Below are 27,995 nucleotides of genomic sequence, written 5' to 3'. Positions count from 1 at the left end.
GAGGAGGCTTGTGGGTGGTGGAGTCTAAATGAGAACCTGAGTATGACGTTCAATACAACTGTTTGACTGTTTGGTACTACGTATCCCAGTATGCACCTCTTCACTATTCAAGCAGATAGAGGCACACAGAAGTGTAAGGTGTACAGTTGGAGTCACTCCCCACCGATTAAAAAGTTCGCGCATGGACTGAGTGGAAAACCTACCATGTTTCAGGTAAGTGTTTTACGTTTAAGTAGGTTTCTAATATTGTTTTAGTGTATAAGCTATAGGGTACTTGTCCAACCAAAGCACGAATAAGTAAAAAAAAGACGTATTTGATTACATCAAGTCTTTCACGTGTTTTGATTAAAACAGATGTGCATGCTTATTGGAGGACAGCGTGTCTTGTGTGTCGTCCTGGCGTTTTATTAATCCTTGAAAGATTACATGTAAGCTATTTATTTAATAGAGGAACTCTCAGTAGAATGAAAGGCTTATGTTTTTAATGTGGGATGACGTTTGCATGCGGTATACAGGACAAACAGGTGTATTGTGACGTGGTTGATAAAGGGCGTGTTAGCGCGTGTTGATTTGAATAGAGTATACTCAGCCCTTTTCCACTGAGACAATGCTTTGTGTATGAGAGACACTGATATTTAGACAAGACAGACCTGTTTTCATGCATTGCCACTGCATAATACGCATTTAATGAGTCATTCTCGGAGACAGGACAGAGGATACTAGACTGTGATTCAGAGACTCATGACAGAAAGAAGTAATTCAAAACAACAAGAGAAGTTTCGCTGTCTGACTCAATGAGATGCATAAAGTTTGAGTCATTTATTTATTTGTAAACACTGTTGAACGTTTACTGTTTGAATAAATTGCATGATTTGAAATATTAATATAAAATTCTAAATTAATGTGTGGAAAAACATTGTATGTTATGTTCAATAAGGTTGGTGTCAATTGATTTATAAGAATGTTATAGAATCATATGGTTTCAGCTAGAAGAACAGTATAAAACCAAGGGTTTTATACCCGTCGGTCAAAAAAACTTATACTGGTTCAGATCAACACTATGCAATTCATGCAACCACGCAATTCATTCATTTCTAATAACCATGTAGGCAACTCAAGAACACTATACAGCAAAAATGATCTTGATAATCTTGGGTTTAGTAACCCAAGCTGCTGAGATTGAAAAACGTTATTTTTAAGAACGTAACATCATATATTTTATGTTAATTTGTTCATTATTTTTTAATAGCTTTGACATTAGAGACAAAGACATTTGATCTTGGATATACAAAATGGCAGCCGCAAAGATAAAGTCAAACAGTCGTACAGGGAATCTGCTTCGTAGTAGATCGGAGGGGACGCTGATAGATATAGACGAGAATGTGACCATCAACAACAACAACCTTCATGGTAATTATGCTCTCTCTCTCTCTCTCTCTCTCTCTCTCTCTTTCCATTATTTTATCCAGCCATTGTATTTTTAATACATTTGTTAAATGTGAATGACTTTTTCAAAATATTATATGTGCTTCACAAATATACTATGCAAACTGATTTAACTGTCTTATCAAATACATGTATTAGGATTTCTTGGGTTTCTTAGGTCTCCTGTGACAATTGAAATCTTCTCTTCTCTTAGGGGGTTATGGTTATGAGATTGGAAAAAGCTCTGAGTGGCCTGTCGTACCAAATGAAATGGAAAATCCGAAACATACTACCAACCCTTTCTGGAATCAGATGGGCAGGTCAAATCCATTCTTAAATGATATCGTCCAGACCAGCACCTACGATTCTGGAGTGTCCATGCTGAAAGAAGATCCCTTATCTCTGTTTGACAGTACTAACGAGGACTCTCTCAGCACATCATCAGATGAAACAAACTTTGCCCATCTTTTAGCACCCAGACAAAGCAATTTAAACCGATCTGGGAGGTGGAGAAGTGCCTCGGATATACTTGACAGCCTTGAGAAGAAGGAGGACAAGAGGTCAATGAGACTCAGCTCTCAGGAACCATTCCTGAATCCTGATTTTGAGTGGTTGAAGAATGACAGAGAAGCTTATAAAATGGCTTGGTTAAGTCATAGGCAGCTAACTAGGTCCTGTTTGGATCTGAGCCTAATGAAACAAAGTCCTGGATGGGCCCAGACTCAAGCCACAGACATTCAAATCTTCTGCAAGATTGACCACACTGGAGGGTCTGTGCAGTTGCCAGAGTCCGATATCACTGCTCATCTTCCCCAGGGACACGTCCCCCCAGGTGAGGTCCAAGAAATTGGCCTCAAAGTTCTCCTCAATCCTCCGACTGGAATAAACAACATCTACACCACAACTCTGAGCCCTCTTTTAGAGGTCAACCTCAGTAACCATAATGTTTCAGGGGGCATTTCGCTGGAAATGAGAATGGCTGCTAAAGTAAAAAATGACCCCACAAGCCAAGTCTTGACCTCTTTCGTGGGTCTAGTCTCTCAAAGGAAAGAGGGACCTTATCAGAAGATAAAAGACTGTTACATATACAATGATGTGTTACAGATGAAGCTTTTTGATTTAAAACCGCACATGTATGTCATAACTGCTGCTGAGGCCACTCTTCTGGAGCAACCTGCAATGTCAGTATGGGATTACTTGGAACGCCATATGACAGTGGCCGTCTACGGTCCCAAGCACATACACCCATCACTCAAAGTAGTACTAGTCATATTGAACCATAATAATATTCCACCCAGGCTCCCTTTCTCTGATATCCAGAGGGGTGACAGGAACCTGCCCCCTGTTGTCTTGGAGCTTTGGGGAAAGCATCAGTTCAACCCACATGGTCTTAAAGATCTTCACATTGCTACTAGAGTTTTGGATCCAAACTTCGAAGTGAAACCGGTGGATCAGAATAAAGAGGTTAAGCAGGAGCAGCTTAAAGCTGGAAAAGTGCTCCATCTACCATTAGATCTGGTCAAAGTGGGTGGAGGTGAAATGAGTCCCTTCAAACTCAGCATTGAGGTGAAGGATACAAACAGTCTCACTTTGGGAGACTTCTATTTCACCTCCCCTGAGGCTGCCCCTCTGAGGTCGGAAAAACACAACCACAGGCGGGCAGATCGGCAGAGGGAAGTGACTCGTTCCGAGCCCATTCCCGAGGAATCGATCCCAGAAATCCTTACCCAGAAATTTCAGGACAGACCTGTAGATTTGCATTGGTATGGGGTAGCAATAAAATCGATTCTCAGACAACCAAGAGTGGATTATCTCCTGGAATACTTTAAAGGTGATACAATTGCTTTGCTTTCTAAGGAAACCGTTAGATCTGTAGGTCAGATGAAGGTTAAGGAATGGTACATTGGCTTTCTTCGAGGAAGAGTCGGCCTGGTGCACTGCAAGAACCTGAAGGTCATAACCAAGGATCAAGTCATCGACTTCACTGGAATTAAGCTCACCACGCCTGTCCTCTTGGATAATATGACAATTCCTTTTAAAAAACTCACCTACATGTACTCTGCAATTCAGACCTTGGTCACAGAGCATGTCAAATGCTGGAGAACCTTTGCTGAGGCTCTCGGTTACTCCGAGGTCTCAGTTGACACCATCTCCAGAAGACATGCTGAAACTGAGGCGGAGAAGGTGGCCTGTGTTCTAGAAAAGCTCAAGGAAGACTGTCATGCAGAGAAGATCAAGAAAAAGTTCCAGCATGAGCTTATCACTGTACGTTTATTTTATTATTGCATGCATTCGTGCACATCAAAATTTTGAGGAAAACAAGGGTCTTATTAATTATTTATATTCCCCACAGGGGTTGTTAAAGATGGATGTTCAAGGCGTAGTAGCCCATCTCATCCAGGATATAGTGATTCTGTCCACAGCAGTAGAGCTTGGAGTCCGTTGGCGGGAACTTGCTGAGCGACTAGGGAAGCTCTCTGGTGCCCAGATTGCTGCTTATGAGGCACCACACAAAGGGAAAAATGGAGAAGTTAGTGCCCAGGTGAGCTAAAATCAAAAAGATATTAGTAAGATATTAGAATATATTTTTATTATTTATTAAATACCTTTCAATTTATAATATATTATTTAATTATCATTGACATGATCTTCAGAACAAGCTCTAACCCAATCTTAGTCATGCCATGTCATGTCAATATTTAATTATTATGTTATATTATAATTTATATAGTCCTAGTCAAGCATTTATCATGTCAAAATTTACATATATTTGATTTGATTTATTGTTTTTTTATTCAATAGTCAATGTGGAAGCCTGCATACGACTTTCTGTTTGCCTGGAGTAAGCGGTATGGGGATGGCTACAGGGATATGATTCAAGACCTTCACCTGGCCTTGGATAAGATGAAGAGCCCAGTGACCAAGCAGTGGAGACAGATTACTGGAGCTCTCATCACTGTCAACTGCATGGAGGTCCTAAGGGCATCTGCCTTCCTCAGAGGTTAGGGGACAACTCTTGGAGCAACTGCACTTCATATTGAGGTGATCATGTTGAGTTCAGGCTGATAGCTGTGCCACATTTTTAGACGTCATAAATATCTACTTTTGGTGGCATCCTTGATGACATCCATTCTTTGAAAAGTACTGAATATTTGTTACTGTATACACGTCTGTATATTATATGTGTTGTATTTTATAGACATTGCTGTTTCATGTTGAATTCACTGACAAACTTTTGTCTGATTCTTAAAAGTTGTTACTGAGTCCCTTATGCAATATTAATGTTTTTAAGGGTTGTTGGTGGAAAAAGAAATAGGAAATTTGTTTGTTAATTGTGATGAAATCTGAAATATATTTTCATTTTAGAAGAACTGCCTCAAGGTCACCAGTTTTCTTTGTTATACTTAAACAGTCTTGCTTGAATTGCAAGTGTCAATATAAGTATGTTTTAATATTTGAAGCTGTATGTGGAATGTCTGGTAAGTGTTACATGCATTTTGGCCCTCTTGGAATGTGACCCAGTGTATCAGTATATCAATAATTTCACTATCCCAGGATGTACCATTTTACTATGAGATCTGACGTCATATATTTGTTATACTTAAGTATATTGCATGATACTGACAAATTGTATTTATCTATTTTTGTATTTTGTGTTTTTCGAGTTGTCATTTTAAGTGTACTAACTACAGTGTTTAAGAGCGAGGGTCCTTGTACAATTGCAAACTTTCTCTGTCTTAAAAAATCTATTTTGTATTGTATTTTTTAATGCTAATACACTTTGAGATTTCTTATAATACTTAAAATATAACACCTTATGTCATGAAGGAGCTCTACAGTAATGAAGATAATAATAAAAATATGTTTTTGAAGTATTTTAATCTCAAAATTACTTCATTAAATTGTTTAAATATCTCATTTTATTTAATGGGAAATGCACAATGGGCAGCATATCATAACCACACATGACCCTATATATGCATTGCATTCTGGCTAGTGTAGCGATGTGCAGCTCAGCCTCACTTCCTTTGACTGATTTAAAAATGATGCCATTATTTTGACACCAATGGGTTCTCCAGTGACCTCAATGTCACAGCCTCATTCACAGGATACTTATAAAGCTCATTAGCCTTTAGTTATGCTAGACTCTCTGAACTGTTTCAAGAGGAAGTATGGTCAGTTGCTTAGAGATCTCAGGCGTTCTCAGTCACACATCAGCACTTAAAATTCCCAACCTTCCCTAAAATGGGGAAGAAAAAACCTTCACCAAAATGTACTTCATCCTTTTCTGTGGTATCTGTTGCTTATTTAACTTGTGTGTTTACCTAGGCCTTATCCTTCTAAGAGATTTATTGTTCAGTCTCACCCTCTATGAGTTCAGCTCAGCTAAGTGATATTGGCCTTTTACCAAGTCATGATTATGTACTAAAAAATAACAGTGTAAAAGCCCAGGGGGAAAAAATTCTCAGTTTCTGTCCGTACAATGGGGTTCAATATTGTTTTGGACCAATTGACGTTCATTGTATGGACAAAAACAGTTGAAACATTCTTCAAAGTCTCTTCTTTTGTGTTCTCATTCAGGTTTGGATCAACATGAAGGTGAGTAAATTATGACAGAATTTTCATTTTTGGATGAACAATCTCTTTGATTATAAATGGACAATTACAAACCATGTCTCATTTTTATGATATTAATGTGATTGATGTCCAAAACTCTGGACATAATTGAATGGTCTTCTGTCTCACAGCCCACAGGGGCTGTTATTTTAGATATCACTGACCCAGTCCAAATCTCAGCATGCGATGAGGATGGACTGAAGCTCTCTGATTGGTTATATAGAGAGATGTTTGCAAACTGAAGACCAAATTAAAGTCTAAGCAGCACTGACCCAAATATAAGACAGAGGTTTCTTGAGGAAAGTTCTGTGTATTAATGTTTCACCACCAATTTCTTGATTTTTCATAAATTACATAGAAAATATTGTAGTTATTTTATCATATTTACATACATTTACATACCCTTTTACATATTTACATAGTCTTTTCATGATATTCTTACTGTCACTGTTACTTATCACAACTTTTGATTTATTACATCTTCCATCGCACCTAGTTTCATGCTTGCATGTGGTTCTCCTGCGGGTAGGAGAGGTGGTTACTGTTTGAGTAGGGGGTAGGAATGACCCTTACCAGACCTGACCAGCCAGAGAATATCTGGGACAAACCATCAGCATTACCTTTGAAGGAGCCACAAAGGACTAGGAATCTGGTGACCCTTGCATTAGTGTCCTTTGCCTTTGACATCCAATGGAGTGAGCATTCCCCAGAGTAAAGGAGCGGCCAAGGGCTGAGGATGTAGAATGAGGAAACTCTATAATCAGTGCTTCCTTTTCCACCTCAGCATACCTCATCTCTGCTAATGGTAGCTTTCTGCTTATATAGGTCACTGGATGGTTTCCCCTTTGATCATTTGAGACAGGACAGCTCCCAACTCCGTATCAGAAGCATCCATCTGCTGGGTGAAGGGCAGCAAGAAGTCCATAGCGTGGAGTATGAGGGAGGACATGAGCTCTGTCTATAGCTGTCAGAAGGCTCTCTCTGTTACTGGGCTCCACTGCACCTTATCTGGCTGGCCCTTCATGGGCAAGTCTGTAAGGGGGCAAGCCAGAGCTGGATAATACCCTGCCAACCCCAATAAGTTCCTCGCCGATGCAGTAACCCAGGTACTGTGCCTCGGAAAGGCATCGGTGACACTTCCAACACTTACTGTAATCATGTTAGATGTTCTTCCCAGCTTTCAGAGTGGACTATGATGTCATCCAAGTAAGCCACAGCGCACTGTTGATGGGTTCGTAGGATCACATCTATAAGCCTCTGGAATGTGGCTGGGGGCCCATGGAGCCCGAAGGGAAGGACCTGGAACAGCCAGTGTCCCTATAGAGAGTGTTGAAGAGCGTTTTGTCCTTAGTTCGATGGGGAAAGTGGACCTGTCAGTGCCCCTTTGTAAGGTCTAAGGTGGAAATATATCAGGGCCTCTCAAGTTGTTCGTTAAGTTGTTCGGTCAGTTCATTGAAGTTCAACCACAGGTTCTTCTTTTTCTGCTGTCAGGATGGCAGAGCGGTGTTCTGGGACCCAGCGCATCAGGAGGTTGACATGGTAGATTTGTTCCACTTTTCATCCCCCGGGTTGGCACAGCTGGTATTTCACAGGCCCACATGCTCCACCACTATAGGTGCCTTCCCATGAGGCCAGGAATTTAGGGATGACATTAGGGCTGAGATCCCTGGTTCATAAGGATCTCTGTAGGGATCCCCACCCAGCTACACGGAGTATGCAAGTCACATTGCGCCCTCAAACAATTGAAAAACCCTCTACATCAGGGATGGGCAACTTCGGTCCTGGAGGGCCACTGTCCTGCAGAGTTTAGCTCCAACTCTGATTAAAAACTCACCTGCCTCTAGCTTTTTAGTAATCCTGAAGACATTAGCCGTGGTTCCACTGTCGGCCTGTGCTAGTCACATTTTCACTGTCACTTCCAGGGCTTGATCGGGCCTCGTTGGGGCTTCCTTGGGGCCAACGGCCAGGGTTTTTTGGCCCGCTGAATACCTTGGTCCAAAGTGGGTCAACTGGGGCTTGAGGAGTGTCATGAACAGAGGTAGAGTTTACCTGAGTCAGGAGACAGTCAACACCGCTGCTCATTTCCCAGGCTACCAGCTAACTTCAGCATAAAACTTCAACATAAATTACAAGATAATAAATACACACATTTATGGAAAAACCAGAGACTGCTTGAGGAACGTAGACAACTCATGATCATGTAATTTATCATTTATTTATTTGGTTTAATGTTTTATCTGTCTCTTCCCTGTGCCTTTGTTGATACCGGACTAATGTATCCGCATATCTGTCAATTCAATTTCGGCCTCGGTGCTTGAAGTCCGAGGCTATTGGCCCTGCCCGGCACGTTGTTAGCCCTGGCTCGCGCTGGCCTGACAGTGGAAAAGCGGCTAATGTTCATATGTGTTTGATTGGGTTGGAGCTAAACTCTGCAGGACAGTTGCCCTCCAGGACCGAAGTTGCCCATCCTTGCTCTACATATATAGTCTCATTCCAATTATATAGAGATAGATTTAGGTTTTTTCCAACTATTCAGTTTGCTTTTGTATAATTTTGTCTAGAAATACAAGAGGCCTATTTCATTTCTGTCAGCTTTGACTGTTTGCTTAGAATATTATTTGCACCATGGCATTTTTTTTTTTTTAATTTTTAAGTTTAGAAAAGCTTTTTAGTGCTTGATGTAATAAAGAAACTTGCCTGAACAAGACTGAGATGTTTAAATCGGAATGCATTACAAAACAGACAATCAATGGGTGTTGCTTTTTCTCATGTGTTGCGCCTATTTGTAAACATTGTTGGGGAAAGTTACTTTTAAAAGTAATGCGTCACAATATTGTGTTACTCCCTAAAAAAGAACTAACTGCATTACGTTTTATGGAAAGTAATGTTACATTACTTTTGTGTTACTTTTTCCTCACCTGGGCTTGCTTGTTTGTTTTTTATTAACAAAAAACACAAAAGTTATATTTAAAGGCCCTTTCACACCAAAAGTGAAATGAATATGCCTCAGGCTGAAGGAAATGCAAATTAATGCCTGTACAGTAAAGGGCGCAGCTCAAAGCTGTGCTGCCATTCTGGATCGCAGAAGAATAAGACAAGAATGTTCAAAACTTTTACTTCAGCAATATGTATCTAAAGTCATTTTTGCTTATTAGTATGGTTTAATTGGATTATCGAAGATCAGCAGCAAACACAGTGCTTAATAAAGTGAGATTAAATACATAAAGTATATTTGTGTAATTTAACATAATAAATTATTGAAGGTTTGTGTAATATTCTGAGTTTGCATTTGACAGTTTTTATTCATTTTGAGGAATTATGAATCTGATTTTTTGTCTAGAACCACAATAACCGTCATGTTCACACAGCGCACACAACACCTCTGCACTTACTTCTGATTTCTCTCAACATGGAGACAGGAGAGCTGTCAGTCAATAAATGGAAAACAAAGTAACTTACGTTACTTATTTAAAAAAAATAACTAAAATATTTTGTTGTAAATTTAAAAGTAATGCATTACTTTACTAGTTACTTGAAAATGTAATCTGAACTTGCATTACTTGTAATGCGTTGCCCCCAAAACTGACAGGTAACACCAACATTGTGTCAAAAACCTCAATGATGTTCTAAATTTAAATTTACCCCCCCCCCCCCGCCCCCCCCTTTAACGTTTGGTTCTATGCAACTTTACTTCAGCAGGTCTACTAAAAGAGTTGGAGGCCCAGTTAAGGCTTGATAAAGCTGGGGATAATAGAGTGTTTTTCAGAGTGAGAGCAATGAAAAACAGCCAGTAACATATTAGAAACTGTGCCTTACTGTGCCTTGCCAAAACATCATTAACTGCTCTTTGAATTTTTGGTGAGAAGCCTTAGCTGTTGTTTTCATACTGTATGGAGTTACATAATATTGTCTGGTATGTGAGGAAATGGTACGTTTTACCTCACAAAGCAGCTAAAAAATTTGCAAGGACTGGTTTGTTCCATTCTGCAAGCAGCTAACCATTGGCATCCATTGAGCAATAGAGCAAAGCCAATTCAGCTTTAAGAATTAAGGTCATTACCTACAATGAAATGAGGTACAATAATAGTCTTTTATAGAGTTTTGGCCAGTTAGGTGTTCATTATTTAGACCTAAATGCTAAGATGAACATTCTTTTGTAAGCACAAGTGATTCAGTAAGCTCCATTAAGACTTTACAGTTTTCCTTAAGAATTAAAAGACCATCATATTATAGCTGAAAACTTTTCATTATACTTGTCGACCAAAAACAACCCTATTATGCATTGTATTCATAACAACAACTCCAGGAATTTCTCGGTTGTCCTTAATCTTAAGAGTTTTTGTAGTCAGACTAAATGTTTAGGTTCCAAGTCATAATTACTCAGAGATTACCTGGTAGAAAAGTCAACCTAACCTTTAACCTTTAAGGTTTTCTGTCAAAAACAGACATGTTCATATTCATCTGTATCATTCTGTATGGGGTTTTGATCAGAGAAAAAGTCCAAATCAGTGGTTCTCAAACAGGGGACCGGGTGGCCAGGGTCCACTAAATGGCCTCAAGGTGACTTTAAATTATTTAAAATAATCCAAAACCAAGGGTGGTGCTAGACACTTTTTAATATTATCTCCTTAGTAATATTACTAATATCCTTAGTAACTGGGCCACAGCAGTATTTCACTCGAGCTTGTGCTCCCATATATACTGATAAATCATTATTTGTCAAAGATACTGTACAGCGACCTGAGAATCATTTTCTCTGATATTTCAGCAGTCAAGTCAGCTGTTTTAGAATCACTACTGTATCGATGCCAGATTTGCAAATAAATCACTCTTTTATTCTAATTGGTCAAACAGGTTTGCTAAAGGGACCAAAAATTTTTTGTGTGATTCAGTTTGATTCATTTAGGCAGTTCACTCACACACTGAATCATTTTCAGAATTGGCTGGATGAAAGGCTAGAAACACCCCAGGCCAAAACTACTAAAAATATAATTATTTTTTATTTTAATTCACCCCCTCAACAACAAGGTGTTGAAAAATGTTGATGTATGAGGAAGCCTACTGAAAAAGTGATTTCTAGCCCTGTAAAACTCAAGAAGATTTTTAAAATGAATATATTTGTCTAGTTATGCCACTGTGAAAATTATTTTAAAAAGTTAAAACCGTCCTGAATAGGTTAAGATGAGGGTTTACTCTCCATGCTAAGTATTGTGTGGACACAATGTGCTGTACGTCCACCCAGTTTAGAACTTGCAGGACACCACGGTGCCTGTGACACCACATGTTAATGAGGAAAAACAAAGGTAATGACCGGAAAACATACTGGCTTCACACTTCAGAGGCACAAACAGGGAAAACAGCAGGCTTCACATTGCACTGCTTCAACACAGTGACCTCCAGTATAGTGCAGTTATTGTTTCTTTCCTGAAACATGGCTAGCTGGTCACCATAAAGCAAAATTAAAATGTTTTTATAATGCGGTTATTTAAAAAGTTATATTAATAATACTGAATGAGAGTGTATGGACAGTTTTCATTTTATATTAGAACCACACTGTATAACTTAGTCAGCTACCTTTTTAGCTTGCATTAGTCTTAAAAATACAGTGGAACAATTTAACACATTTTTAAATAAGGTTTTCAGGCGGAGAGATCTCATCCTGTGCTGCAGATCTCAGAGAGTGAGCGAGAAGTGCCTGGAGGTAGATCAGCACAGAGTGGCCATACTCGGCAGTGTCAGAGCCCCTTTTTTCATGAGCACTGAGGCACATCGAACTGAGATTAATGGGATGTGACTGCCTTTATCGCAGGACCCTTTCACTGGATCACATGCAGAGGGTGGCAGAGCAGTGTTACACTCACTGAGGGGCAACTGAGCACATCAGCATAGATAGTGGGCCATGTATCTGGAGTTTATGTAATGATGAAAGATAAAAATAGACCCCTTTCACCCCTCACCGAGCTATTTCAGAGTCATAGCCATCATAATACATTTGTTAAACTACATTTATACTAAATTTGTCAGATAGAAACAGTGAGGAATTCACCTCCAGCAGTTATGTTGCGATTAAGGGACTAAGAAGGTAAAGTTTGGCAAAAGAAGGTTACTGAATTTCTTAGCTTTAAAAGTGATGAAAAAAGTGGAAAAAAATAATTGACTTTCATTGTATGGTCAAAAACAGTTCTTCAGATTACCTTATTTTGTGTTCCACAGAAGTAAGAATGTCAATACAGGTTTGGAATGGCATGGGGGTAAGTAAATGATGACAGAATTTTCATCTTTGGGTAAACTATTAGTTCACCCAAAAATGAAAATTCTGTCATTAATTACTCAACCTCATGCATTCCAAACCCCTAAGCCTTTCGTTCATCTTTGGAACAAAAATAAAGATCTTTTTAATGAAATCTGAGAGATTTTTTTGTTCCTTCATTGACAGCCTACGCAACTACAACTTTCAAGCCCCAGAAAGGTAGTAGAATGTGTGTTGGAGATTCATATTTTGTAAATAAAGTGGTAAATTATGTTTTTTTTGAGGAAACAAAGCACTTGCGTCACTTCATAAAATTGAGGCTGAACCACTGGAGTCAAATGGATTACTTTAAAGGGGACCTATTATAGAAAATTCACTTTTGCATGGTGTTTGGCTATAAATGTGTGTTGGCAGTGTGTGTACACAACCACCCTATAATGACAAAAATCCAACCACTCCTTTTTTTAATCCCCATAAATCATAAGCAGTGTCTCAGAACAAGCCGTTTCCAGATCACTGGCAATGTGACGTCACATTAGTCACAGGCCCCGCCCACGAATGTTGACAGACACTGCCGTTTTAACATAGAACTGCCCTGAGCGAGTTCACAGCGAGTTTACACAATCCGCTATTGCTGCACTGACGAGAACATCTTCCAAGCGTTTTAGGTGTTCTGTAGCTGGATGGATTAATCTACATAGCTCTCTCCATTTACTCCCTAAATTTGAGCCGCTGAAGACGAGGTGGATTAATTTTGTTTTTGAAGAAAATGCTCCCTCAACTCTACCGAAATTCGTTTATGTCTGCGTGAATCATTTCACACCGGACTGCTTTGTGAACGAATATCAATACAAAGGGACAATACAAAACAGAGGTTGTGCTAAAAATATGTTACTCAAGGATAGATCAGTAAACTGTTCATGATCCAGCTTACAGTCTCCAGAGTGATACTGGATACGAAGGTGAGAGCACTTTATTACAGTTCATCGGAGTTGATTTACGGATATAAGGTTTACCAGTTTATTAAGCACCACCCGAAAAGGCATAAGGACTTATATATTTGTTTACTGTTAGTTGTGTTCCTAGTGTTCCTGTGTACTTCGCTGTGTATGTTGATGACAATGCAAGGGAAAGAGAGAGTTTATGAAAAATATTTTAATGCACACTTGCACTGTGTTTTATTAAGCTCTTACAGTGATTTTCTAGAGGGAAAATTGACACGCTTCATCTATTGTGTGAAGTACAATAAACGTCATAAAACTCATCGGGGTCCGGTAACAGGCTTGTACTAATACATTTTCGTGACAAAATTTTATGTCCATTTAAAAAATAAAATAAAATAATTTTTCTAAATAAAAAATGAGTTCAATACACTTTTTATTGCATTTTTCATGTAAATTTGAAAGTTATATATTACATTTTGACCTGTTTTTCAAGATTAAGAAGCGTAATATATATATATATATATATATATATATAGGTGAATTAAGTTATGCATTATACAACACTTTATGCAGTTAAAAATAGTTTAAAGCTTATGCAGTTAATAGTTTAAATAGTTTAAATATATTAAATAATAGTTTAAAATTCAGCTGCCAGGCATTAAGTCAGCAATAGGGAAAATATATATACTGCATTTTACATACTTCTTTAAATATACCAAGTATACTCATTCAAGTAGTTTACTGTGAAAAATACTTTTTTAAAGCTGTGTTTTTCACAGTAAACTACTTGAATGTGTGTATTTGCTATTTAACACTAAAGAAGTGTTAAATGCAGTATACAATATATTAAAAATGCAGTATACAATATATTTTTGTAAAAATGCAGTATACAAAATATATAAATAATTACTGTAAATTTTACAGTAAAATACTGGCAGCAGGGTTGCCAGCCAGTTACTGTAAATTTTACAGTAGTGTTACTGTATTAATTTTTGTTAATTAATTTACAGTAGTTAAATTACAGTAACACTACTGTAAAATTTATAGTAACTGGCTGGCAACCCTGCTGCCAGTGTTTTACTGTAAAATTTACAGTCATTTTTTAACAGTGTTTCTAAACCAGCACAGTACTGACTTTTCTCCATCTCTTCCATTCTAATTTTCACTTCCTGCCCTCCACCTGAATTTCACACGTCATCAAAACCACGTGACTGCAAACAAGCTATTAAAAAGATCTTCATTTTTGTTCTGAAGATGGAACGACATGAGGGTGAGTATTTAATGACAGAAATTTCATTTTTGGGTGAACTTACCCTTTAAGTACTCAACTTTAGTCTTCAGAGAAGTAGGCTACTAGAATGCTGTGTGTGTTTATGGTTTGTGTGTATGGTATGGTCAGTCACGTGACCTGCATGGTCAAACTATCTGCTTATAAGAGTTCTGAAATCAGAGAAACATGCATTAATGCAATGAAAGGCAGGAGCAGCACACAGATTCATTTTGCAGTTGCTTATTTTAGATTATATTTATCATAAAAACAAAACAGACACCTGAGTTAAAAACTAAACTAAACCGTTCAGTTTTATTCTTAAAGCTGGAATGTGTAGAAGATCTGTAATAGCTGGTTGGCGAGGTGAGAGAGGGATTTTCTCCCTTTGATTTTTTCTCACAGTCTGAGGAATGATGCCCGGAGGAGCATGTGCACCAAGAGAGCGCTTGTTTGGACTTTGCTGGTCCTCTCTGTCTTTCATATGGGACTCGGGGTGTCCTGCATCTCTCTGGGTGTGCTGGGGATCACACAAGCCCTGTGGCTACAGAAGAGCCAAACCTCATTTTCTACACCAGTATGGAGCGGTGCATGTGTAAGTTAGAGACTGTTCATTTCTTCTGCATGAGATTAATGTACTATATGACTATATTTGAATCATAATGATAAAATGAAATATATTTTAATAAAAAAAAAATATTATAAAATTATTTACAAATTTTACATATACAGTATGTATGTACATATATATATATATATATATATATATATATATATATGTGTGTGTGTGTGTGTGTGTGTAAAATGCAGATAAAATAGTGAATTCTTATCTTGTGTGCTGATTTTACCCAAAGTGTACCCAATTTCTATCACATTTTTCTCTTCTCTTTCACATTTTTCTAAATCTAATATTAGTATTGTTTTAAAGTACTGCATGTCAGCTATTATATTGACAATGATTATATTGACAACTATTATATTATATTATATTATATTATATTATATTATATTATATTATATTATATTATATTATCCACAACTCTATAGGACAAGCAGTTTGCAGAATGGATGGATGGATATTATATTATTATATTTTTCATTAAAATACTTTATTGCATTTATTACCATTTGTTCAATTATTGTTAATCAGTTATTCAATTATTATCATTCATATATTTATTCTTAAATAAGGCATTATATTAATTAATTGATATATTATATCTTGTATATATTTCTGTCAAATACTTTGTTGTATTTATTATTATTTGTTCATTTATTGTTAATAAATTATTCAATTATAATCATTTACATTAGTACTTAAAGACCCCATGTGGTGAAAATGTTGTTTATATGTCTATGTTGTGTTTTTCATATTCTTTAAGACAAACCATGTGCAAATTCATCAGTCAACACCATAGAGTCGTGCAGGGATGACGTCAAAACCCAGAAGACTAATTCGCCGCTAGTTCCCTCGAGATTTTCCTATGGAGTTTTATAATGGGGTTTTTAATTTATGAGTAAAATAAAGCCTGTGGTAAACATAACTTGTCGATACTTTGACGTTTTCTTTACAAAGTAAACTGAAGGCATGAAGAAATTATTTTCACAGGAAAAAAAAAACATTGTCATTTTGATTATCAAATATGAGTTTTAAGGGATAAAATTATTGACTGCAGGGGGACTTTAAGTTTTATTATAATATATTTGTCACTATTATGTTCAGTTTAGTTTAGTTCATGAACTTTTAGTTTGTATTTCTTCAGTTCCTGTTTTCCTTTGATTTCCCGCCAATCTTTACTTACTATGGTCACCGTCATTATGAGTTCTGTGTTTCAGCTGTGTTTGATTAATTATCTCGTTTGTGTTTGCTTTATTTCCTGCGCTCTTTGTCCGGTGAAGTTTACATTGAGTGTGTTTGTTCCTGCCTGTTTGCCTGCATTGTGGATTTTATTATTAATCTTTGTGTTTTGGAACTTTATTCATCGTCTTCATCTGTATTCCTGCAAACTCCTGTGACTATATTATATTATATTATATTATATTATATTATATTATATATAACACTTTTCTCTTTTTTATTCACACTTTAAATACTGTAATTATTCTCATTTTTATGCATGGAGTTTATTAGAGTGATTTTACCTTTACAATATCCAATGTGCAACTGCATTATGATATCCACAAAGTATAATATGAAATTTTATTAGAATTTGATTTAGAGTCAGTAAAAAAATCTCTGCCTTTTTTCAGTTTCTTGTCTGTGGACTATGTGGGATACTGTGTGCCAAGAAGAGAACTGGACTGACTGTAAGAGGATAGTGACACAAAGCGCAACAAAATAAATACTTCTTATCTAATCTATATACACATTCACAGAGATAACAACCATTGTAAGCCACCACCATCAGCTTGTAAACATTGTCTGTAATCTCTGCTTTATCACTCTTATGATACTATCATGTATTAAGAGACCTTTATATAGTTAATAATGCTGTGTAGTTATCACGCTTGTTTTGTTCCGCCTCACATCACAGATGATCCTGTTTTCAGCCTGTTGCATCTGTGGACTTATTGGGGGAATTCTCAACGTTCAGTTTGTGCGTGCGATGGTGAAACGAACGAACAGCCTGTACTCTTTGCACCTGGCCTTCCTCTGCCTGGCCAGCCTAGGCATCTTGGGCTGCACCCTCTCCACCTGGCTCACCTGCAGACTTGCCAGCAGTGAACAGAAAAGACTGTTTCTGGAAAGGGATCTGTCCCTGCATCATTCCGTGGAGATGGGCGACAAGGTGAAGGCGGTGTGCGGGTGAAATATCAAGGGACTGTGAGATCTATTTTGCTTTTATTGAAAATGTAAATGTGTAGATTTGGTTTGTAGAATCAAAATCCCTTTCAGACAAGTTGGTGGCCATCTTTGAAACGCCATTATGGAAGCTATTTCAGTCATGCAAGTACAGCTTCTCTTTGAATGGGGAAACATTGAATTCTCCAAAGCTGTTCACCAAGCAAGCTTACGATTAAATTTCATATTTGAAATCACCAATGAAATCTGACAATAACTGTCTCATCAATTGTTTCTAAACACTCAAATCATGACAAAAAAAACTGCATTTATCAGGTTGGACCATGTTGTGCATGTGCAGTCCTAAGCGCGCGACTCAGAACACTAGCTGTGTCCCAATTCAGAGGCTGCATCCTTCGAAGGCCACATTTGAAGGCCAATTGTGTCACCACGGTGCGGTGAAGGCTGTCCCAATTCAAAAGCTCCTTCAAATGCGGCCTTCAAATGCATTGTTCGTTTCCTGTGCAATGAAGGATATAACAGATGGATCCTTTGCGGCCTACTCCAGAATTCATTGCACGCTGGTGACTACAGGTTTTTTTTTTTTTTAGAGATATTGCCAAATTACACTTTTATTGGGTTTCAACTTGCTCGAATGTCTAATGATACAAATGTAAAAAAAAAAAAAAAAAAAAAAAAACTTTAAAGCGGTTCAAATGTTGACATACCTTACTAAGATGCGATTATACGCCGATCAGGCATAACATTATGACCACTGACAGGTGAAGTGAATAACACTGATTCTCTCTTCATCACGGCACCTGTTAATGTGTGGGATATATTAGACAGAAAGTGAACATTTTGTTCTCAAAGTTGATGTGTTAGAAGCAGGAAAAATGGGCAAACGTAAGGATTGACAAGGGCCAAATTGTGATGGCTAGACGACTGGGTCAGAGCATCTCCAAAACTGCAGCTCTTGTGGGATGTTCCCGGTGTGCAGTGGTCAGTATCTATTAAAAGTGGTCCAAGGAAGGAACAGTGGTGAACCGGCGGCAAGGTTCTTGGGCGGCCAAGGCACACTGATGTACGTGGGGAGCGAAGGCTGGCCCGTGTGGTCCGAGCCAACAGACGAGCTACTGTAGCTCAAGTTACTCAAGAAGTTAATGCTGGTTCTGATAGAAAGGGGCTGCATAGACGCAGACCAGTCAGGGTGCCCATGCTGACCCTTGTCCACCGCCGAAAGCGCCAACAATGGCCACGTGAGCATCAGAACTGGACCACGGAGCAATGGAAGAAGGCGGCCTGGTCTGATGAATCACGTTTTCTTTTACATCACGTGGATGTCTGGGTGCGTGTGCATCGCTTACCTGGGGAACACATGGCACCAGGATGCACTATGGAAAGAAGGCAAGCCGGCGGAGGCACTGTGATGCTTTGGGCAATGTTCTGCTTACCCTTTCATGGAAACGGTATTCCCTGGTGGCTGTGGCCTCTTTCAGCAGGATAATGTGCCCTAATACAAAGCAAAAATTGTTCAGGAATGGTTTGAGGAGCACAACAACGAGTTTGAGGTGTTGACTTGGAATCCAAATTCCTCAGAACCCATTTAACAATGCTCATTCCGACCTTTGTGGCCTTCGAAGGCGTGGCCTGTGAAGTCTGCGTCCTTCGAAGGATGCAGCCTCTGAATTGGGATGCAGCTACTGACTGTTTCAATAGCAACTGGAGCTTCTAAATGCAGATGTAATGACGCAATGGCTTTATTCTGCCATATTGCATGTTGCGCTTTCTCCTATTCATAGTAATATGAGTGCACCGTCTTTGTATATCTAAAGTCTTTGGTAGAATTACTTTAAAGTTTAAGTTGAGTCATGATTATTTGTCTTTCATGAGGTGCTGTTTTGTTTCATGTCACAGTTAAAGTTATAAAAATAAATCCTGGTATACGATCAATCTAATTTGGCATAAATATATAACGTTAATATAATGTCTACTGACAACTGTCTACATTCCAGACATATTTTAACTGTCACTGGATGTAGACTCAGGTGTGATGGTGTCAGTTTGCAATACTGAAGAATTCAATATATGTCAAACCTTTGAAAGGTTAAAAGGTATTAGGTTTAGGTATTTTAATGTTAACCATGTAAATCATGACATATGAAATAGTAGTCAGAAAAAAATCTGTCTAAAAACATTTATTGAACGTTTAGACAAAATCTAAAAAAAAAAATAAAATAAAAAAACCGTTTGCATGTGTTTTTTGTTGCATATTATATTTAATAGATCAGGTTTTTATGGCACATGGTATGATATACGAGAATATGGAGTTCATACTCAACGAGGGAAAAAAACACCTTAATTTTATTCATATGCCCAAACTGAGCAAAAATATGCAGTTTGGTTAAATTGTTGATATCGGCGAAAAATTAAGATGAAAATTTGATAGCGTGTAGCCTATGGAAAACGATGAGATCTTTATAATAATATAGCAGTCTACTTCCATAAGATGCATATAAATATCAGTTGTCACTCTATGTCTTCGTGGGAGGCAAAACATATAATTAATGTAATACAACAATGTTTTTTTTTGTTGTTGTTGTTGTTTTTTTCAATTATACCAAAAGGCTTTTTACTTGCAAAAAAGTATACACACTAACAATCAGACGACATAAATCATATAGTAGCTAGATTGTGTACTACACTTTTTTTTTTTTTATCAAGTTGGTAATTTAGAGAAATTTGTGAATTAAATATGATAAAGTAGACTTTAGAGGGTTAAAAATAAACAACATAGTCAAACTCTTTATGTATGTGTGTGGGAGAGAGAGAGCGAGAGGAAATGATCACACTGACTGTTTTTTCTGGCCTGTCAGGAAGTTCCAGTGAAGCATGCTACGCACAACAGGAGCACCTCACTACCATAAAGCTTCCAACCATCGGATTTGCATAGGTTTGATCAGAAAGACTCATTTTATACCCTGTTCCAATAACCACGCTGTTTTCAAAGCCCCTTTCAAAATCGCTAATCAAGGATTTTGTGCTCTGACTACTGAATGGCAAAATGCAAAAACATTGCAATCACAGAAGGAAAACCCAATTCTGTTACAATGCTGTTACTTAATAACTAAGGACAAGTAGGCCGGTCAATGACCCTGTGAATGGTTGCTAATATACGGAATTTACAATACAACAGCGACATCTGCTGGTGAAACGTGTCAGCACCTAAGTGGAGCACGAAGTGCCTAACAGCAGAAGAAGAAAGCAACCAGGGATTAGCCTACAGAAGATGTAAATCTACCCCCCGGTTTCACAGACAAGGCTTAAGCTAGTCCTAGACTAAAATGCATGTTTGAGCTGTTGTAACTGAAAGCAACTTGCACTGACATATCTTAAAATATGTCAGTGTCATTGTTTTGTCTCAAGATGCACACCAGTAATGTGTTTTTCAGTGAAAGTTTATAAAAGCTACTTAAATGCCTTATCCTGGCTTAGGCTAAACCCTGTCTGTGAAACCGGACTATATGTATTTACAGTCAGTGTTCGAATTACATAATGACTTTCAGGGCAGTCGACTTTTTAAAGGAACTTTTTAACGTGTGCTGAATTGCCCATATCGCAATGGAAAGCGCTCGAGGGTATTGTTGTTACTTTCTGGCTTCTTCGACTTACTGAAAACCCTGTTGAAACCTATTGCATAAAAACAAAGGAATATGTGCTTTACCTTTTGTTTTGACCCCTTTCCTTCCCGCCAAGACCATCAAGAAATGGACCTTCATAATACCTTAATAACTTTGTGTCTGTTTACCTTCAGTTTTATGCTCGGAGATCAAAGTAATTATCTCTCTATATGTAAATAAATATTTTTAAACAAAATGTGTTGTTTTTTTCTGCACATGAGACCTTAATTCTAATACTAGAACAGACAATTAAAGAGTGTTGAAGTTTTGCAATGGCCTACAAAAAGGCAGTAAACTTACCGATATAATTTATAATAAGAACCACATCAAAGGTATGACATAACAGCGATACACTACTGGACATATCAATGCAGAAATCCTTTCTCCTTTCAAAAACGGGCCCTATTTGACAGGTGAAATATCTGCATGCTGTCTCTGTGATGATCCTAGAGGGCGCTGCTGTTTCCTAGCCAGTAGCCACAATAACTCAATCCCTGCTGCCCCCTTTCTTCCACTTTGTGTCTCTGAAGCTGACAGCTCGTGAACCATTCACAAATCATGGTTACGAACAGAAGCATTCCTTTGTCCTCTGGGTATATAGGGCTTCATTTGGTTAATTCCCATGATATATGCTGAGGGCAAGAAGTCGTTTAACACACAATTTATTAACTTCCTGATTTATAACCCATGTAAAAGAAATGTGGTCTCTGTCCACTTCCCCCTCTAATAATTTTGTGACTGATGATGTGAATAAGAAAGAAAGTATAATCATAACAGATAAGAAAACAAATGCAAGGCTTGCCTTTTCCTTGACCTAGACTATTCTGGTCATCCATAAGCACATCCATAAAATGTCTGCATTGTAGATTTTGTTTTTTAAAGCTCATTTAGACATCAAGGGCTTCGTTTGTTGATCCAAACTAAGTAACAACAGTGATTAAAGATGGGCACCATTACATCAAAAAGTATTTTGTTACAAATTACAAATACTTGCTCATCAAATGTATCAAAATAATATACAACGTATTTAATTAAAATACAAGTAATTTATCATTTGAAAATACAAAAATACATATAAAATTTACAAGCAGTCATTTGAAGAACTGACCTTCCACAGATATAGAAAATTTTTCAGGTAACTTTCAGGTAACAGTAGCTTTCAAGTAAGAAATAATACAGAAATTGAATAATCAAATGTAAAATAAAACACTGCATAGTCTTCACTGTATGGATTAAATATAGTTTGTTCTTTATTAAAGCTATTAAAGTTATTCAGTCAAGAGCATTGAGTGATTCTCTTTTTCTTTTGTTGTTTGATTAAAATTAAGGACAGACAGCAGCAGTATATTAGGCTGCTGTCACTTTAAAAGGTGCATGGATCCAATATACTGTTACAGACGCATTTTCTTTCTGAACTGTTATGTCTACTTAAGACATAACCAACTGTGTTTACATGAATACTAGCCAAGACGGGCATTTTGACATAACTTCGTGTGTATTTTTTTTTTTTTTAAAGAGAACTGAATAAGGGATTGCATGATGTCTGAGGCAGCTTTGGGTGTGTGTCAGTCAGCACGACTACCACATTAAGTTCATTTTCGCTGCTTATTGCGCTTAATAGCTCTTTTTAACATCAAGCATGTCCAACAATTTATTTTCTAAGTCATTCATTTATTTATCACTCTTAACGTATCAAAAACATTAAGTATGGCATGAAACGGAAGATGCAATAGACTTTATTTTTATGAGTGAAATGGCTCCTCGAACAAGAAAAAAAAAAATGTACGGTGGGACTTAATTTTGTCTATGGGGAATTAAATGGATCATTGGATGCTATTGGTCGATCTCATGCGAGTAACAGGTTGGCCCGACTTTGTGAAAAAATGGGCAAGCGTAAGGAGTTAAGTGAGTTTGACAACGGCCAAATTGTGATGGCTAGACGACTGGGTCAGAGCATCTCCAAAACTGCAGCTCTTATGGGGTGTTCCCGGTCTGCAGTGGTCAGTATCTATCAAAAATGGTCCAAAGAAGGAACAGTGGTGAACCGGCGACAGGGTCATGGGCGGCCAAGGCTCATTGATGCGCGTGGGGAGTGAAGGCTGGCCATTGTGGTTCGATCCAACAGACGAGCTCCTGTGGCTCAAATTGCTCAAGAACTTAAAGGATTAGTTCACTTTCAAATTAAAATTTCCTGATAATTTACTCACCCCCACGTCATCCAAGATGTCCATGTCCTTCTTTCTTCAGTCGAAAAAGAAATTAAGGTTTTTGATGAAAATATTCCAGGATTATTCTCCTTATAGTGGACTTCAGCAGACCTCAAACAGTTGAAGGGTCAAAATTACAGTTTCATTGCAGCTTCAAAGGGCTTTATACAATACCAGACGAGTGTCCATGCTGATACCAGACGGTGCCCATGCTGACCCCTGTCCAACGCCGAAAGCGCCAACAGTGGGCATGTGAGCATCAGAACTGAACCACGGAGCAATGGAAGAAGGTGGCCTGGTCTGATGAATCACGTTTCTTTTACATCACGTGGATGGCCGGGTGCGTATGCGTACCTGGGGAACACATGGCACCAGGATGCACTATGGGAAGAAGGCAAGCCGGCGGAGGCAGTGTGATGCTTTGGGCAATGTTCTGCTGAGAAACATTGGGTCCTGCCATCCATGTGGATGTTACTTTGACACGTACCACCTACCTAAGCATTGCTGCAGACTATGTACACCCTTTCATTGAAACGGTATTCCCTGGTGGCTGTGGCCTCTTTCAGCAGGATAATGCGCCCTGCCACAAAGCAAAAATGGTTCAGGAATGGTTTGAGGAGCACAACAACGAGTTTGAGGTGTGGACTTGGCCTCTAAATTCCCCTGATCTCAATCCAATTGAGCATCTTTAGGATGTGCTGAACAAACGTCTGCTAACATCTTGATGCCAGATACCACAGCACACCTTCAGGGGTCTAGTGGAGTCCATGCCTTGATGGGTCAGGGCTGTTTTGGCAGCAAAAGGGGGACCAACACAATATTAGGAAGGTGGTCATAATGTTATGCTTGATTGATTTATTTTGTCATTTCACTGATAACAATGAAGATTAACTGCTAAGTAGTTCAGGTGAATGCACATTTTATACAGTCCTGCTGTATCAGTAGTCAATGAGCTCGCTGCTTGGTCAGCATTTGCTGTAGCAGTTGCAGTGCACTTTCAGAAACTTCCCCAGCTCCACCTGTATAGATCTGCTACGGGTAATTCATGTACGCTATACTGTACAGCAGCAGCATATCTTACTTGCTCACAGCAGCCTGTCACGTATGTATTGGCAGTAGCAAGTCCTGTACTTGCTCTGCAGCAGCGTAGCAGATCTATTACTCCAAGACCAAACATATCAACTTTGTCATATCCATTACCATGCCAAATATTCTGAGAGTTATCATGACAGAAATATGTCCCATAGATAAATTAACTGATAAAAATAATCTGTTGTGTAGTGCTCTGACATATGCCACAGCTGAGCACAAGGCGACCCGGGTTCTAAGATCGAGGTTCAGGCTTCTCAAGCCAACATCAAAGTTTGTTCACAAACTTTAGCTTCTAGTTGCAAATTGTGGCATATTGCAAAGCATTCCCATCTCTAGTGCTTTTATTAATGACGTCACCAGCAATCAAATGCAATCACAGTGACTCTTGGCTTCTAGTATATATCTTCACTTTTATGCCATCTTTCATGGTATGAAAGGTTTGTACATTATCATTAAAAAGCAATTTCTCTATAGAGAAAATGAATGGGATTTTCCGACTATTGGTCTTTGTGTTCCCTACATCTCAATAACATTTTAAAACTTCCCCCATTTTATCTTAGATAAACATAAACACGCCCTGTTCAGATGGAAAATGTTTTATGGATAGTTATCAGAGGACAACTTGCTCAATCAGTTGGAACAATGTTTCTTTAAATCAGTCAGTTTGTTTCTTTTTCTGGTCGCTTTCCACATTCGCTTGTCTGGATGAGCGGCGACCTTGTTCCACTGACTCATACGAGCAAAGATTTTGTGACTCACTGTTGGCGGTGTCTGAGGGATGAGCTGTGTAAATCATCTCTCTTCTTCTCCCCTCCCAGAGCCACTGAGAACTTGGGGTAACCTGGACCAGTGGGACGTTCTCTCCATAATTGCCTCTCTGGGCATTAAACCACACAGCAATCACAATATGAGTGAGTATTTGGAGGAAACTAGTGGAGACAGGAAGTAGTCCTCTCGTATCGTTTGCTGGCTCATCACTCTGGCAGAAGATGCTTGGAAATTTAAATGTCATTGTGTGGTTCATTTCAGAGGTGCCGCTGAGTTGATTTTGAGTGCAGAAAGTTCTACTGACTGAAGTTCAAAAATAACTGTTGCCCTTGGCTATCACACTCTGTTGAGCTGAACTGATACATTACCATATATGTAAGGCATAGAGCAGCTTTTGTTGTTTTGACGACTCAAACAGAGTACTCTACCAGGTAGCGGCATGTGTGGTGAGTGCTTTAGATGGAGAAGATGAAGGGAATTCTCTTGTGACAGGTCACATTGACGCTGTAGCAGCTGAGGTCTGCCAACCCCGCCTATAATGGAGAACACAGACATGGAGAAGTGCACTGAAGGATGTGGTCAGAGGGAGACGAGGCTTACCAACTTTATTAATGACTCATTAATTGTCTGTAAATGTTAGAGGTGATTTCCCATAGTACACCCTTTGGTACACGCCGTCTGATCCTAGTTTAGAGTGGAAATTTGACTGAAGGTTATTTATTTTCACTGATTAAGCGTGTTCGGGAATTTGGGAAATTCTGGTTACCGATATTACCATTTATAAACACCATCTTTAGTGCTTTATTAAGTTATACATTGAAAAAAGAACATTTTAATTAGTATTTTTGTCTTGTTTTGTCAGTAAAAAAAAGCTGTTAAACATCCTTAAAACAAGATACATTTACTTTAGAAGCAAAATTCTAGGATATTAACCTCCAGTTTTACAGACAAGGCGTAAAGGAATAGTTCACCCAAAAATCAAAATTATCCCATGATTTACTCACTCTCAAGCCATCCCAGGTGTATATGACTATCTTCTTTCAGACAAACACAATCGGAGATAATTTTAAAAATATCCTTAGTCCTCCAAGGTTTATAATGGTTGTGAATGGGGGGCCGCATTTTGAAAAAAAAAAAAAAAAACATCCATCCATAATCAAAGTAATCCATATGGCTCCAGTGGGTTAATAAAGGCCTTTTAAAGCGAAGCGATGCATTTTTGTAAGAAAAATATCCATATTTAAAACTTTATATATTCAAATAACTAGCTTCCGGCGGACGACCGTACGCATATTGCGCAAGTCCTTTTGGGCGGAAGAGCAAATGATGCAATGATGCAATGATGCACGTGGAGGCACAGAGGAGAGAGCAAAACAAAACACTGGTCATGAATTAGAAGTCTAAAACGAGATATTTTAAATTTCGATATAAGAGAAGAGGAGCTTGAGCTTGTTGTCTATTTGTTTGAACCATGAGAGGCATCTAAGGTTATGATACTCCTACATCCTACGTCATACATCATGTCAGTGGGTTGCTCATTTGGTGCAAGTTGAGTTGCGCAGTATGCGTACGTCATCCGCCCGAAGCTAGTTATTTGAATTCATAAAGTTTTAAATATGGATTTTTTTCTTACAAAAACGCATCGCTTCGCTTCAAAAGGCTTTTATTAACTCACTGGAGCCTTATGGATTACTTTGATTATGGATGGATGCATTTTCTTTTTTCAAAATGTGGTCCCCCCATTCACAACCATTATAAACTTTGGAGGACTAAGGATATTTTTAAAAATATCTCTGATTGTGTTTGTCTGAAAGAAGATAGTCATATATACCTAGGATGGCTTGAGGGTGAGTAAATCATGGGATAATTTTCATTTTTGGGTGAACTATCCCTTTAAGCCTAGTCCTAGACTAAAACGCATGTTTGAACTGTTGTAACTGAAAGCATTGACATATCTTAAATGTCACTGCCATTGTTTTGTCTCAAGTTGCTCACCAGTAATGTTTTATTCTAAAGGCCCATTCACACCAAGAACGATAACTATAAAGATAACAATAAAGATATAGTTCTAAAAGTCATTCTAAATATAAAAGAATAGCACTGTTCACAACACAGCTATAACTATAACGATAGAGAAGCGGAATCACTTTTAGAACGATTTTTTTCAGCTGTTGAACGATAAAACACTGACAGCCAATCAGAATCCATTCTAATTTAAGGGCTCGCGTATTTAAAATGGAAGACAACATTGCGGAGAAGTTAATCGCCGAGGTTCAGAAAAAGCCACCACTATTTGACAAATCAACCCCCCTTTTCAGGGATACTTTAAAGAAAATGGATATATGGAAAACAATCGGTCATACCCACAGAATAAAGGCTAGCAAACAGTGTAACATATATTACCTCAGGTATCCAGCGCTAGTTTCTACAACATTGTCTTCCTTTGAAGTTGCAGTGGAAAAAGTGTAAGCGTGGTTTTTATTCCACGATACTGACTTCGTCAGCTAAATTTTCTGTTAGATTAGATCGATTATTAGGCTATTCACTCGAAACATAGCATGCTGAGGACATCTGCTGGTTAAAGCCGTGTAAATGCAACATGAAGTGTGTGTTGTAGTCTACACACACCGCACCGTTATCGTTCGTTGGTGTTATTATATAGTTATTTTTATAGTTACGTTCTTGGTGTGAATGGGGCTTAAGGCATGTTTATAAAAGCTACTTAAATGTCACAATTAAACTGAGGCCTAATCCTGGCTTATTCTGAAACCTAAGACTTTTTTTTAGAGAATATATCTTTAAGTTTATCTTTCTTACTGTATTTTTTTCTCTTGATTTAGACATAATTAACAAAAAGATGTAGTCTAAATCTTATTTTCTCCACTATTTTGCTTCAAGTAAACATTACAGACCTTTTTAATCAGATGAATTTCCTTTAGTTTTTTTATTTTCTTTGAAAATAA

General features: G+C 38.1%; 3 protein-coding genes across 3 annotated transcripts in view; 2 read left to right on the top strand and 1 right to left on the bottom strand.

Moving 5' to 3' along the window:
• abcb5 (ATP-binding cassette, sub-family B (MDR/TAP), member 5) overlaps positions 1-15,834 on the bottom strand; it is a 47,519-nt gene extending 31,685 nt beyond the window's left edge. Inside the window, exon 1 of the mRNA XM_051865333.1 lies at positions 15,829-15,834. The gene's annotated coding sequence lies outside the window, so the exon portion shown is untranslated. The remainder of the gene's footprint in view (positions 1-15,828) is intronic.
• On the top strand, positions 28-5,312 carry macc1 (MET transcriptional regulator MACC1). Its single transcript, XM_051865334.1, has 5 exons — positions 28-213; positions 1,250-1,410; positions 1,640-3,690; positions 3,779-3,967; positions 4,228-5,312. The coding sequence occupies exons 2-5, from the start codon at positions 1,293-1,295 to the stop codon at positions 4,429-4,431; spliced, it is 2,562 nt and encodes an 853-aa protein (XP_051721294.1). The 5' UTR covers positions 28-213; positions 1,250-1,292; the 3' UTR covers positions 4,432-5,312.
• tmem196b (transmembrane protein 196b) lies at positions 14,718-21,207 on the top strand. Its single transcript, XM_051865337.1, has 3 exons — positions 14,718-15,098; positions 16,754-16,810; positions 17,038-21,207. The coding sequence occupies exons 1-3, from the start codon at positions 14,934-14,936 to the stop codon at positions 17,311-17,313; spliced, it is 498 nt and encodes a 165-aa protein (XP_051721297.1). The 5' UTR covers positions 14,718-14,933; the 3' UTR covers positions 17,314-21,207.
• The last annotated feature ends 6,788 nt before the right edge of the window (positions 21,208-27,995 follow it).

This window comes from Ctenopharyngodon idella, chromosome 16 (assembly GCF_019924925.1).
Source record: "Ctenopharyngodon idella isolate HZGC_01 chromosome 16, HZGC01, whole genome shotgun sequence".
NCBI lineage: Eukaryota > Metazoa > Chordata > Actinopteri > Cypriniformes > Xenocyprididae > Ctenopharyngodon > Ctenopharyngodon idella.
Note: the sequence above shows the minus strand (reverse complement) of the source record. Positions and strands in the feature narration are given on the sequence as shown.